This window comes from Chelonia mydas, chromosome 16 (assembly GCF_015237465.2).
Source record: "Chelonia mydas isolate rCheMyd1 chromosome 16, rCheMyd1.pri.v2, whole genome shotgun sequence".
NCBI classification, from domain to species: Eukaryota; Metazoa; Chordata; order Testudines; family Cheloniidae; genus Chelonia; species Chelonia mydas.
The window spans coordinates 7,802,213-7,816,966 of record NC_057857.1 but is presented as its reverse complement, the minus strand read 5'-3'; the positions used below and the strand labels follow the sequence as shown (position 1 = coordinate 7,816,966).

At 51.5% G+C, this 14,754-nt stretch overlaps 1 protein-coding gene across 2 annotated transcripts in view; it reads right to left on the bottom strand.

Moving 5' to 3' along the window:
- Positions 1-407: 407 nt before the first annotated feature.
- STXBP1 (syntaxin binding protein 1) overlaps positions 408-14,754 on the bottom strand; it is a 67,424-nt gene continuing 53,077 nt past the window's right edge. Inside the window, exons 17-20 of one of the 2 annotated variants that reach the window (XM_037879912.2) lie at positions 13,676-13,761; positions 11,322-11,476; positions 9,511-9,636; positions 408-2,795 (exon numbers count right to left, since the gene is read on the bottom strand). In XM_037879912.2, coding sequence (XP_037735840.1) covers positions 9,527-9,636; positions 11,322-11,476; positions 13,676-13,761 — 351 coding nt within the window. In that variant the 3' untranslated portion in view covers positions 408-2,795; positions 9,511-9,526. The remainder of the gene's footprint in view (positions 2,796-9,510; positions 9,637-11,321; positions 11,477-13,675; positions 13,762-14,754) is intronic. The other variant, XM_037879913.2, reaches the window with a different exon arrangement.

The window sequence follows — 14,754 nt, the reverse complement described above, 5'->3', positions numbered from 1 at the left end:
GGGAACTGATGGGTGCAGTGTTGGTGTCGCTGTGTCGGTCCCAGGATATTAAAGAGACAAGGGGGTGAGGTCATATTTTTTATTGGACCAACGTCCGTTGGTGAACGAGACAAGCTTTGGCACTACATAGCTCTTCTTCAGGTCTGGGGGGATTGATGACATTTGTGAATATTTTTTTTTTAATCTGCTGTGGATTCATTGAAATTGATGAAAGTGGATCAAAATTTCAACCTCTGAAAAGGGGGGGAAATGAACAATAAAAGTTGCAATGTTTTCCACCCTCTGTTTTGCAACCAGATCTGCTTCCGAGAGTGGGGCTAGAGGGGAGGGGGGGGCACTCTCTTCATGTTCTAACCAACCTTCCTTCCCCCTCACCGCCCCCAACAGAAGACCTACTAGGCAGCCTCTTGCACCATGTATGGGAGCGTATTTATTTATTGACTCGAGTGCTTTCGTACAGAAGAACAGATATACAGAGATGATATATGTTTGTGCTTCAACACTTTTCAAACACTTAAGATTCCAGTAAGTTTCTAGGTAAACAAGTTCCAAGACAAGATGCTTTTAAAATGTTTCCTTTTTGATAAATTATTTGTTTATATAAATAACTGTAACAGAAAAAAGCAATAAATGTCCAACAGACAAGATCCCGAATCAGGTACAACGCTAATTTAAAAAAAATAAAAAGGAGGGGAAGGGGTAAGAGATAATGAACAAATATCAGTGCAAATGTTTACAGCCTTTGCCCTTATCTAATGTTATGGGCCAGGAACAGGGGAGATGACAAGGAAAAAATCGAAACACCTATGAAACCGAGAGATCTATTTGGGAAGGGCAGGGTGGGAGGAGGGGTTCAATTCTTTTGGGGCGGGGGGAAGGACCCCTAAACTATCGCAGTGCAGAGGTGGCGGGCGAAAGGAAAAGGAAATAATTTGAAGAAAAGTAACAAGGTCTAGTTTACCCACTGTACGCCAAGCTTGTAAGAACATCACAAGACACCGTAACTAATATACACACAGTCCGCTGTGAGAGAGGGACACGGGGAGGCTGGGTTGGGAGAGTTTGGGCGATTTCCACAGTCATGAACATTTCACTACTGGACGACAACAGCAGAAACGAACGGGGGAGGCACTACTAGGGCCAGTGCAGACGGGATCTCAAGAGGAAACCGAGGAGGTGACGGCCTTTAGCTTATTTTTTTTATTCTTTTTTTTTTTTTTTAACTTCAATACGGAGATATAAACAGCCTTGGTTTCATTAATTTTTTTGCAAGCAAAGAGAGACTTTTTTGACCCCACACGTTTAACAAAAATATGTCTGTATACAGATATATTTTTATATTTTTTTTCTTTAAGGAATATGCCAAACTCAGGCTAGGTAGGAAAAGGTTTAAACCATTGGATAAAGGATGCAGTATAGTGCAGCCCTAACTAGCAAGGATGTCTGGGCACCAGCAGGTTTGGGCTCCGCCTCTAGGGGGTGTTATTTTGTGGTGAGAGGTAGGGTTAAAATGTCCCTTCTTTCTGTCTGCAAAATAACCCTAGAATCCCAATTTAAAGCTTGGGAGGGGGGGCTAGTCTCTAGTCCCAACTGCCCAATCATTGACCGGAGCTCAGCCATTTCCCCCAGCTCTACCCCCCCCCCCCCCCCAATCAGCGCTGTGCACTGTTTGGCTTTTACCCCTTCCTCTGAAACATCAAGCAATGGCCACCTGCAGAGTCAGGCTACCAGCCTAGCTAGACCAATGAGCTGATTGGTACGTAGAGTGACCAGATGGCCCGATTTTATAGGGACAGTCCCGATTTTTGGGCCTTTTTTTTATATAGGCTCCTATTACCCCCCACCCTCTGTCCCGATTTTTCACATTTGCTGTCTGGTCACCCTATTGGTACGTGCAAATCTAACCCCCACCTCCCAAACAAAGTCCTGATTGGCTGTTCTCAGAAGCCCCACCTACGCATGCAAAGCAAGAGGTCACCCCTCCCAGCAGCAATCTGATTGATCTGTCCAGATGTGCTCACCTGAACCTTGCTGGGGGAGAGGGGAGAGCTGGTCAACTTCTGTCAGCAGAGGATGCCGCAGAAGATTTGGGGACAGGTTTGCTGGAATTATGGGTAACCCCCAATTTAACATATTCCTGCAGGAAACACAAAATAACTGCACCTTTAAGAATCACATACACCCCCCCCAAAAAAATGGAGAAAAAACCCCAAAGACAGCAGTAATGGAAAGAACTCTACCAAGTCCATATTCGAGCAAATCCCTATATGGAGCAGTTGTGTTTGCATCTGGTTAGATACAAGCACACATCGCTGTAAATAATTCATGTGCATCCATCCAGCCTGGAAAAACGCTTTGGAAAATTCTTCTATAGAGATGGGTAAATGGGTTATTTGAAAATGAGTTTGGTTTGGGGTTTTGGGATACATACATAGAGCATAAATATTTTTGCATTTAGGGGGTTTGTTTTTTTTAAACACAATGCATTTTGTGTCCGCTTCCCCGCCCCCCGCTCCCCAACACAAACACTTTTGCTTAAAATGAGGGGCAAGTGGGGGTGGGCAGGTTTCTAGAAACAAGAACAGGGAGAAAGCTCGGGGCTGGGGATGGAGCCGTGGCTCAGCAAAGTAACGGTTAGCGGGACAGCCAACGGGAGGACTGCCATAAGCCAGGAAGGTGGAGTCGTCGTCCTTTTGTTTGCTTTGTTTTGTTTTAACTGCTGGTTTCTTCGTCTGTTTTATTCAGTTTCTTCAGCGTGTCCAGCAGTTTCTGCGGGGTGAGGATGTGAGTGGACCCTGTGGGAGGCAGAGGGAAGGACGGGTAGATCGTTAGCGCTCTGAAGGGTCAGTTCGGCAGCTTTCACGCTGCGGTCCATCTAAGAAAGGGCCTGGGCAGCCCTGCTCCCCCCGCATAGTGACGGCCGAGGCAGCAAAGTTAAGGTTGGTGTTTTCGGGTGCTGGGGAGGGAATGAGCTTCCCGTTGGAGGGCTTTGGTACGGCCAGTCTGAGCATGGGAGGGTGCGCCCTCGCAGCTGAGCGTACATCCACACTTGGATAGGCACCTCGTTGGGCTGCCGGAGAAAGAGGCGTGTGGCTTGGTGGCAAAGCCCCCCCCCACCCTCCATGCTCCCTCGCGGCTGTATGGGTGGCCCTATGTCTATAGTAGGGATGGGGGGGGATGACAGGGCCTGGCGGGCGTTCGCTAACGCAGCTGGACTGCTTCGGCTGTAAAGCGCGCACCATGCTCGCTACTGCTCTGGAAGCGAGGGGGAGAGAGAGAGAGAGAGAGAGAGCAGGCATTGTGTGAGAGCAGCGTGTGTGCGCCCCCCCCCCCACAAGGGCAGCCCCCTGCCCCTGAACCTGCCCTCCCTCCCCAGCGATGGTCACTGCCTTGGCCAGGCGAGCGGAGGCCAATTCTAATCCCTGAGGCCTTACCTTGCACAGAGCTCACGGTACAGTATTGGAAATGCTTGCAAAAATGGCCGCCTATGGCACTAAGAGTGTCTCTATTGCGGAAAACGATAAAGGAAAGAAAAAGAAATAGATGGAGGCCTCTCCGCAAGAGAACTAGGTTCAGCAACGGAATGAGGCATGGAACGTGTGGCGGGGGCATGGACGGCGTGGCGTGCATGGAGCGGCAAGCGTGGTGAGTGGCGCATGAGGACGGCACGTGCAGTGGCGGCCCTCGGGGAAAGACACTACCGCCACCACGCCCGCCGCCATCTAGGGCGGGAGAGGAGACCCACATGGAAAGTCATCAGCACTTGAAAATGTGCCTCCCTTGAAAGATGGAGAACAGGCGCGGAGGAGAAAGGGAGGTCGCAGGAAGCTAGACTTATACAGGCAGGCAGAAGAACCTTCAGCCACGGGCTGGGCCTACATCCTTACATAAGGGAGGAAATCAAGGTGTGTCAGTGGGGCTGGTTCCTTTTGCCAGCAGCGAACGGCATCCTTGGGTAGAGAGGGTGCCAGTCGCTCGCTGGGTGCAGCGGCAGGAGACGCTGGAACAGGCCAGAGAAGAGAAAGAGCAGGGAACGGGAGTGGGAAGACTTCACAAGCTGCCCTCTGAAACTGGGAGCTGATCACTGCAGCAGGAACCTCTCCTGACTCTCCCTCATGGCACCCGTTCAGCATCCATGCAGCTCAGTCCCTGGCCTTGCCAGGCACCAGGCTAAGATATCCAAGACTGTATGCATGGTATGGCCAAGCAGACAGCCGCAGCATCATTGAGGTCAGCGGAATTATTCCCACGTCACCCTGCTGTACATGAAACCAGAAATAGGCCCCTGATCGCTCCCGCCTCATGATATTTATACAGGGAAACCAACTCCAGCCCAGTGCAATGACTCCCAACCCCTGCCTAAGGCATAGACAAATCCACTCCCACCCCAGGGACTCTCCCGAGCTGGGACTGCCCACCTTACCCAACTGCATCTGGTGGTTTTGTGACATGCACACACGTGCACCAGGGAGTAGGAGGCGTCCCATCCGACTCTTTTCAGTGGAGGAGTTAAGCCACTTTACCCACCCCCCTCTACTCTGGCTCACGTCAGCGGTGGGGAAAGGCGGGTGTACAGTGTATCCGAAACACTTGGTTAATGCAGAGAGTTGCATCCGCATTTGGGCTCGGAGTCCCCGCGCTTGGTTGTTCTACAGAATGCTCTCACCCTGGCTGAGCGGCTGCAGGGTGGAGGGAGGGGACAGATGTGTGGCGATTTGGCTCATCCTCATCCGCACCAGGTTTGCCCCACAGACTCGGCCCCTCCTCTCAAGCCTCAGCAGGAGTGAACCATGAGTTTCTCTTGCATAAGGCAAGAAAGGAGGGGGGTGGGGGAGAAAGAAGGTCCTGTCACTCTGTCACTTTGACCCTGCTCCCTGCAATATGAACAGCAGCTCATATACTGCGAGGAGAGGCAATCTGGGCAAATCCCAGCCCCCCCACAGCAGATCTGCTTTATTTCCTTCTGGGAGCCCCCTGGCCTCTCCCCCCAGACTCCTTGCCATATTGCTTGTAAAGCACCAGAGATGTAGGCATCACTGGAAGGAAGCCGACCATCTGGGTTGACTTGTTTTTCACACCTGAGTCTGCCAATCCTGTGCTCGGCAGGCTGAGCTGCCCTCTTGGAGAAAGAGAAACATGACTGGCAAGATGCTGGAGCTCTTCCTAAAGAGAGAGCAGCCCTCCCGGTGCCGGAATTGTCACCTTCGTCACATAGATCGCAGATAATTTTCTTGGGATCTACAGAAAAAGTCCTAGGGGCCTGAAGATCCCCTAGGTCCCTGTATCTGATTGCCATCCCAAAGCATTCAGAAGTCATGGGTCAGGCTGCAAACATCATGAGATTTTACAGAGTCATACACTTTGGGGGCTCTTTTTAGTTGCCTTCCAGTTTCTGAGGCCTTAGGGGTTCGTGTTTTCAAGCTTTCCTCTGCAACCAGGCTGGCTAGAAACTTACTTTAAAAGACAAACATGAAAGACGAGAGTCTCATTTAATCACATGACTCCTGGAGCTGGGGCTTTAAGTAAAACAGCAAATACTGTGAAAGTCGGCAGCACTGTTAAAATACGTGGCGCTTTTATACAGCTTTTCATCCAGAGATCTCAAGGCATTTCACAAAGGAAGGTAAATATCGCTAACTCACATCCCCAAGGGTATTTAGGTGCCTACATTGAAGTCAGTGGGAGTTAGGCTCCTAAATACAATTGAGGATCTGGGCCTAAGTGACTCCTGAAGTATTTGGGGATAAATGCTGCTATATGTGAGAGCTTCCCTCTCTTCTCTTCTGTCCCTGCCCCTCTGCAATGAAATCAATGGGGGGCAGGTGCCTAAACCTCTTGGAGGCTCGGGGCTGTTATCCCCATTGTGAGGAAACTGCAGCACAGAAAGGCAGAATGATGTACTCAATGATGTACACAACTGTGGCAGCCTCAGGACCAGAATTTAGTTTTCCTGACTCACAGTCCCGTGGTCTAACTGCAAGGCTGTGTAGTCTAGTGGTTCTCAAACCTTTCCAGACTACTGTCCCTCTTTCGGGAGTCTGATTTGTCTTGCGTACCCCAAGTTTCACCTCATTTAAAAACTGCTTGCTTACAAAATCAGACGTAAAGCTACAAAAGTGTCCCAGCCCCACTATTACTGACAAATTGCCGACTTTCTCATTGTTACCAAATAATTATAAAACAAACCAATTGGAATATAAATATTGTTCTTACATTTCAGTGTATAGTCTATAGCGCAGTATAAACAGGTCATTGTCTGTATGAAATTTTAGTTTATTCTGACTTCACTAGTGCTTTTCATGCAGCCTGTTGTAAAACTAGGCAAACAGCTAGATGAGTTGATGTTCCCCTGGAAGAGGTCAGAGTACCCCCAGGGCTACACGTACCCCTGGTTGAGAACCAGTCTAGCAATTAGACCATGGCACTGGGCGTCAGTTGTTATGGTCCAAGTGACGAGGCACTCAACAATGACATATCACGCCTATGCGTTTTATTACTCCTGTCCGTACTGCGTCGGACTCTGCACTGGATAAATGCCAAAGGCCTGTCCCAGCATGCCTTATAAAAACTTGGGCTAGAGTCTCTGGGAGCAGCCTCTTCTTTGGTTATTCTAAAATCCTGGTCAGGCACCTGGATGGGGATGTTCAGTACCGCGAATGACCCGGGTTCTAGCCATGACTCTGCCACTGGCTCTCTGCATGGACGGAACGGTCCCGCTCTTCCGGGCACCGGTGAGGTCTCAGCTGGACGACTGTGTCCAGTTTGGGCCCCACGCTCAACGAAAAATGTGGACACGCATCCCCTGAAAGAAATAAACTATCTGTAGCACCAAACCCTGTGCCACCTGCCTGCCATCGGCATGCCACCAGCACCGATGAGAAACTCCCACTAGGGTACTTAAGATTGGCTGGAGGAATCGCCTCGCTTTTAACAAAGCTTTTGCTGTTTGCGTCCTGTGAAAGCAGAGATCCAGACCCCAGAGCAATGTTCAAGAAGCGGGTCCTGAACAGCGCAGCACAGACATTTGGGCTCTACCGAGCACTTCTCGTCCCCATCTCGTCTGACTGCAGACTGGATGGGGCATGGGTGTGTGATAAGCAGGGGACCCTGAGACAATCTGGCATCTCCAGTGCATGCCGGGTGAGCAGCCCAGGGAGGCAGAAGAGATGTCATTGCTATGGATGTTTTTCAACGCAAATGTATTTAGAGTCATGCTGTGAATTTGTGCAGCAAACTTTCCTCCTCAGATGCCTTTGCCTGGCAAACTTTGCAGTGGGGGAGGCGGTTGATGCTTAAATCTGAACCAAAAGACTTTGCACTGAAGAAATATTCGCCAAGGATGCTAACATACGGTCTGGTAAAGCCAATTAAGCTGATTCTCTCCCTTGCACCCGAATGACATTTGCACCCAACCTCTGGCCATGGACAGTGGCCCTTTAATACCGTGGCTGCTTGGGACTGCCAAGCTGGGACAGTGCATGAAAGGACTTGTAAGCTCTGTAGGCCGCAGGTCTGGGTTCAGATGATGAGAGTGGCCCGCAATCGGATCCAGTTTAAACAAAACTAAAGGGGAGCCCTTGGGCTCCTGGCCACCTTGATAATCACACTGACAATCCCTAGCATGTACTGGATGGGGCGACAGACATGGAGGGCAGGCAGTGCTGGGAGGGGCAGAGGTGCATTGTCTCTGCCCTGCAGCTCAGAGTGGCAGCGCCAGTGACAAGAGCGTTTGCCTGATCGGAACCGACAGGAGGACCTCGCTGGCAAGAGGCAGGAATAATTAACATCCAGCCACATCTGCATCAGTGCAGCTCTCGTTCACCTGATCCTTCACCAGCTGCTTCTAATAAACCGAGGCACTTGGAGCATTTCCAGGAGCAGGGAGACAGTGTCACGTCCCCTTTAGAAAACGGGTCAGTGCCATCTGGTGCTGCTCTACTCACATGCATGGAGGGCCCTTTAAGATTCTTTCCCCTCCTTTCATACTTCCCTCATTTATTACTCCTAGGGGAATTCTGCACCACTGCGCACGCACAGAATTCATGTGCCCCACAGATTTCTTTGCTTCCCCGCAGAAAAATGACTTTCTGATGGGGAAGCAACGAGAAGCCACAAGAGCAGTCATGCGACCCTCCCCAGCAGTATGTTTTGGGTGCCTAGGGCAGCTGGCAGAGAGGTAAATCACTGTGGGGCGGGGGGTGGGAGGGGAAAGACCTGGCTGGTGGCTCCTACCCTGCGCCAGGCTCAGCTGCTAGTCCCGGCTGGGCTGGGGAGGACAGGACTTCCTCTTCCCCTACACGGCATCTAGGGCCAAGTCAGACCCACTCTCAGGTCTCCCCCCAGATTGCAGGAAGCTCTGCAAACTCCCCCCACCCACCCACCCCCATCGCTCCTCAGCTGCAGGGGGAGGGATCAATGTACTGGGAGCTGCTCCCCCATCCGCCCACCCTCCGTGTATCCAGACCCCTCATACCCAGACCCTCCTGCTGAGCCTCACCCCTCCCACCCAGAACCCCTCCTGTTGAGCCCCACTTCCCCTGCACCTGGACCCCCCCAATGGGTCACCTAGATCCCCACCCCACTAAGCCCCAACCAGCTGCACCTGGATCCCCACCCCACTGAACCCCCCACACCCAGACCCCCCTGCTGACTCCATCCCCCCCATACACACACAGACACCCCCCGCTGAACTCCAAGCACCATCACCTGGACCCCCTCTGCAGAGTCCCATTACCGTTGCACCCAGAACCCCCCAACAAACCCCTGTGCATCCAGATCCCCCCCACATCCAGATCCTAGTGCCAGAGGATTGAAATAGGCTATGGCAACACCCCAACATTCTCCTGTGGAGTGGATGGGAGAACGACAGGGACAGTCATCTGATGTGCGGCGGTGATTATTATCCAACAGTCATGTAACTCTGTTATTGAATGCTACAAGGAGTCTGTGTGGCCCCTACCACATGGAAACCATGATTTGTCCTAACACCCGATCTGCTATGCATGTCCTCTCTGGATCCAACGTAAGGGACTCTGTTGATTCAGCTACACATTGCTCAGCTCATGCTCCACATCCATGCATGTGCCATCAGGGCCTAACTCGGGCTGTAAATCCATGCACACGCACTGACGGTCTGCGACTCACAAGATTCCCCACTTTCCCCACTCAGCTGCCTTAAGTGTAAGCATCTCTCCAGTCAAGTGAAGGCCAGCGAACCATTGCCACCTGCATCTCTGTGACTACGTAATGGGTAACTAATGGCATGAGGATGCCGGCAAGTTCTGGCCACAAAGAGATTCATGGTATAGGGTTAATGGAGGCAGCACTGGACACATTTTCAAACCGGTAGTAAGAACTGCAAGCATTTTCTCATCAAAGAACCAAAAAAAAAAAAGAAAAAAAAAAAAGAAGAGTAGAAATAATAATAACTAAAGAAAAAAGAGTGACGGAAGAATCAAAGAAAACCCTTCCGAGTGGAAGAGTTTCTTTTCTTTAATAAGCTGCTTTTACTTTGTTTCTTTGGCTCTCACTCCATTGTTGGAGCCTGATCCTCAAAAGATACCCTAGTGGAGTCCCTGAAGTCGGGGTGCCTCAGGTCCATGAGAAATTTGGTGGGAGTAAGAATGTGAGTAGAACCTGTGAGAGAACAGAGGCGGGCTGACTTCTTGAACAGAAATAAATTAAAGGAACATTCCAACTTAGGCCTAATATTCATAATACACAGCAGGTGAGGATGGGTGAAAAAGCCAGTGAGAGACACAGAGAAAGATGGGGATAAATGTGTGATTGGATGAGCAACACCACGTGCATTTACACATGAGCTCAGAGGCTGGTCTTACGCGGTCACCACTGGGCCTCCGTGGGTAACCAAGGTGTGTTGTATGAAGACAACAGGAACAGTCGATCATCTGTCTCCTCCCCCAGGCCTTGCCTCAGATTTCTGCTGGGCTGCTAAGCTTCTAATTAGGACCAAGGCCAGATCCAGGGCCACTGAAGTCAATGGGAATCTTTCCATTGACTCCAGTGGACGTTGGGCCAGGTCATACGAGAGAAACCTTGAAGGAATCGAATGGACTAGACCTTAGTCAGAACCCTGCTTAGCAAGGAGGCCCGGAGGTAAACTGCTGCCTTCCAGGAAGGGTTTGAGACGCTCAGCATCGTCGGGGGACATTAAACACACATGCAACGATCACAGAGTCGCAGACCAGAGAGCACGTTAACGGGAGATATGACAGTGCCATGAGAATGTTGAGGTTACCCAAGACACAGGACGGCACGGAGAGATGGCTGACCAGGCTGCGGGGGTTAGAGGAGGAGTTAAGGGGAGTGAGGAGTGCATGTTTCAATGGAGAAAATCCAGTGAGCAGATGAGGTACTGCTTAGAGGAGCCACATAGGTACTGGCCTACGTTTTGTGTGTGTCAAACTGAGCAGTGATAAGGGCACAGTCCGGAGTGGAGTCAACTGAGCCCATAGTGCTAACCCAGCCAGAGTGAATTGCATACTCAGGAACGTGGGGATCTAAGAGCACTCACTAGAACGAGGCGCAGATTCTCCCGTCCCCCTCAGACCGGACCCACACCTGCTCCTGCTCTTCCAGACCTGCCCCCACCCAAAGCACAGGCAGACACAGAGCACCCGCGGTGCACTTCAGTCTTGACCTGTCCCAAGAAAAAGGCCAGTCTCTCCCTGTCAGAATCATGCATTAGCCAGTCCTTCTTCCCTGGTGTGTTTGTGGCTCCTCGCTCCTCTGCCATCAGCTGGATTTTGGCTCTACTACTGGGACATAAACACACTCTGTGCTGCCTCTATGGCAGCACTTCCAAGCATTTGCCGTGGAGAAGATCTGTGGAGATGCATACATTTTCTGACTAATAAAAACCATTGTGGTGTGAGAAGAATTAATCAAATCTCATGCTTCAGGGCCAAAACAGACCACTTCAGGGGTCAGGAAGGAAATTCCCCTTTCCTCCCACTCAACCACCCGCCTTGTGTAGCACTGAAAAATTGGCAATGCGAGAGAGGTCACCTTCCCCTGAAGCATCAAGTATTGGCCATTGCCCGAGCCAGGATGCCAGACTCAAAGGGTCAGTGGTCTGTAGGGGCAAACCCTATGTTCTCAGGTGTGGGTGTGGTGGGGGGAATGAGCTTTCGACACTGGTCCTTCCCACACGGTCATCTGGAGACTGGATTTTGTCTGCTTGCCTTTGGCACAGAGAAGAATGGCATTAAGAGAGAGGGTGAGACACAGAAGCATGGGATGGAGCCAGAAAGTGCCATGGAGCAGTGCATGGCTCTGCCCAGACCGTCCGCGGCACTCACCTATTAGCACCTCCCACTTGCCGCTTGCTTGCGTCACCTCGTAGGCGCAGCGCATCTCGCTCAGGCTCACGCCCCCCAGAATGAAGATGATGAGGCGAGGGCCAGCCCTGTACTCACCGGGGGCCTTGTTCTTATGCCAGTGTCCATAGCGGGCACTAGAGAGGGAAGGAAGCAGGGAGTGAGGTGAAACACAGCATACAGTCTCTGCACACAGATGGCTTTGAAATCACTACACACCATGCTAATCAACTCCTATGTCTGCTCATTGCTACAGAAGAGTGAAGGCCTCTGAGATGAATTCCTCTGGGTGGTACTTGGTGAGAGATGTGGACTAGTGTCTGAGCACAGGGCCAGGAGTCAGGATTCCTGGGTTCTGTTTCCAGATCTAGTGTCTGAGCACAGGACCGGGAGTCAGGATTCATGAGTTCTGTTCCCAGATCTAGTGTCTGAGCACAGTGCCGGGAGTCAGGACTCCTGGGTTCTGCTCCCTCTGCAGTCTTGAATAAATGACAGTACCTATGGGGAAACTGAAGCAGGGAACTCCATACTGAAGCAGAGAGGTTGACAATGCTGCCTGCCCTCCTGGGGCTGGTGGGAGGGTTTATTAAAAGTGCTAAATATTATTAGAACACAGGCAGCAGTAATAAAGGTTGGTGCTGCTATACCACTTTGCATGCAGAGAACTTAAATGGTTTTCAATTCGCAGTAAGCTGTCCCTCTGCTACAGAGGGGGAAACTGAGGCACAGAGCAGTTTCCATCGCTAGGTGTTCCAGTTTAGGAAAGGTTCAGGATTCAAATTCAAGCCATGGACTGGCATCGATGCAGGACAGTGGTGAGGTGCAATGGCAGATCGAGGGGAATGTTGGGGTTCAGAACTGGGCCATCGGGGGCTGCTGTTGGACTGGAGCGAGGCGTACCTCACATCCGCATGCCTACTCTGTGCCTTGCTCTGGGCACTTTGGACAGCTCCTCACTCCTGTGGAGTCAGAAGGGAAACAACACAGAAGAAACAAAAGCAGAGTCCCTGTGAGTTGCTGGTGCTGGAGTGATGGTGGGTTTATTCACCTGCCAAATACACATGTACTTTTGTAGCCAGTTCCCGACACCCTCCTCTCACCCGTTTACAACAAACAGGGTTGACCTGTGTCCAGACTGCAACTTCCCTCACCCACGTCAGTGCAGCCACACCTGCCCTGCTGCCTAACCACGTATGTGCTGCAAAAACCTGAGCAATTATCCCATAGTGCCTTAGTGGGGGAGAGAGTGCCTGGGGTACCAGCACAGATGGCAGCAGCCCATTGGGCAATGCATTCTGGGATGTTGTGACAGCCTGAAATGTCACATGGGGGCAGAAAAAACCTCACAAGTAGCTGACTCCAGTTAACCAATCCCCTCAGAGCCTGCTGGGAGTGGGCAGGGCCTGGGCCTATATAAGACCTGGCTCATGCCTGGAGGCAGAAGTGCCCAAGGAAAGCTGGGAGGGTCTCCCTGAGAGAAAGGTACTGAGTTTGGGGAGCATGGGACACCAACTGGGCCTGGAAACTTTGGCCGTGTCTGGAAGGTAAGAGAACTTATGGGGAGACTTTGGGTGTAGATGATGATAAACTAGATACTGACAGATCCTCTAATAAATGTTACTCTGTTCTCTCTGGCTCCTTTTTTCTCTACCCCCCCACCCCTTTTTTTTTCCCAGGGTGATCAGGTTATCCTGGCTGGCCAGGCAATAGCTTGGTGGCAGGTGTTGTCTCCTATGGAGAGCTGGGAGGAAGTAGTTTAACCTGTTACACAGGCACACCTGGTGATCCTATCGACGCAGCAAACTGAAGAATGTCATGAGCGAGTTACAGATCAGTCCTGTGCCAGGCAAGGCCTGCGGAAAGGGGGATGCATTGCTAGCTGTGGATTGAGCACACTGTGTGTACGACAAGCCCGCTTTGTGCAGACCATGGCAATAATGGGTTACAAGGTATCGTAGGAAGATAAGCTGTGCTTAAGGCTCTGTGTGGGGACTCAGCAGACCTGAGTTCAGTTCCTGGCCCTGCCATATGCTATCTGTGTGATGTTGGGGAAGTCATTTATCTACCCTGTGCCTCAGTTCCCCTCTCTAGAAGGGGGCTGATACTGGCATGTGGGAAGGATACAATCCATCACGGCATGTGAGGCTCAGACACTAAGGTAATGTGAGCAAAGATGTCTCATGTAGACGGGGCCTAACTGAACTCTTCTGTGCCCTACGAACTCCTGAAACTGAGAGAAGCCAAGGGGGGCAGAGGGCCAAGGCTGGCATGAGTCTCAAAGCTGCACCTCCTCCCAGAAAGGGCATGGTGGCCCCTCTCCGCAGGGCTCTACCTACCTGACTGCAGTGGTACTGAAGGAGGCCGAGGAGCGAGTGGAGATATAGGGGTAGTGCTTGGTGTCCAGTTTGTCCTCAATAGTGTCCTGGGAAGAGAAGAGCCTCACATCAGTATGTAGCGGGCATGCCCATGTGACGCTGTCTGGATCAGAGCTCCAACTCCTCTGATCGGGCAGCTTCCCGGACCCAGCTCTGGAGGTCACTCCAAGGGGATGGACCCTTCCCACTGGATCCTTGGCAGAATTCCTCTAGAACTGTCCCATTTGGAAAAAAAAAAAAGCCCAACTATCCCTGCGCTCTAGCAGAGTCTGGGTAACTCAATCCTGCCCCAGCCAAGGTGGGGAGGGACAAGATGCCCTCGAGGCTCCTTCCAGCCCTGCGTGTCTGATTCTGTCGTTTCCCTGCTCCTTCCTGGGTTTGCCAGCCAGCCCAATGAGCGAGTCCCTCTCCTTTCAGCCACAGCTACTGAATGCCTAGGGCAAGCCTGAAACCTAAGCCACGTGCCACGCAAATCCGTTCTGCACCCAAATCCCTGGGACCATCACTTAGTCGGCGGCTAAAAACTGTCGAATCACCCCGCAAGTTCCCGGCGCTTCCATCCCTCCTAACTGAGCAATGGGGGACGAATAGGAGCCAGCCAGCTGTTTGGCTCCTGAATGGGAGCTTTGTCTCTACTGGTTCACAGCCACCTCCTGTCACCCACCAGGTCTTTAAGCCTGAGAGGGTAATTACTATGAGCAGCTCCCCAGCATGACCTGCTAGGAACCCCGCTGGGCCATGCAACCTTAATGAGTCATTGGCATCTGCTCTGACTTACTCTTTACACCACCCCCCACCCCCAAATACTGGTGCAGGGCTGAGCCAAGGGTCACAGAGCTCTGATTAGTGCCTCATTATTGCCTTCAGCAAGGGCCACCGATGTAAAACTCGGGGAGGGGACATGGCTGATGTGGGAGCTTGATGGAGGAGTCACTCAGTGAGGGATAAAACCAAAGTTAGGGACATAGGCATCTGCTCTGTCTCCTTTCTGCCAGGTTTGGGGTTGATTCCTAGCACGTACCAAGGGTTCACTAGGTCGA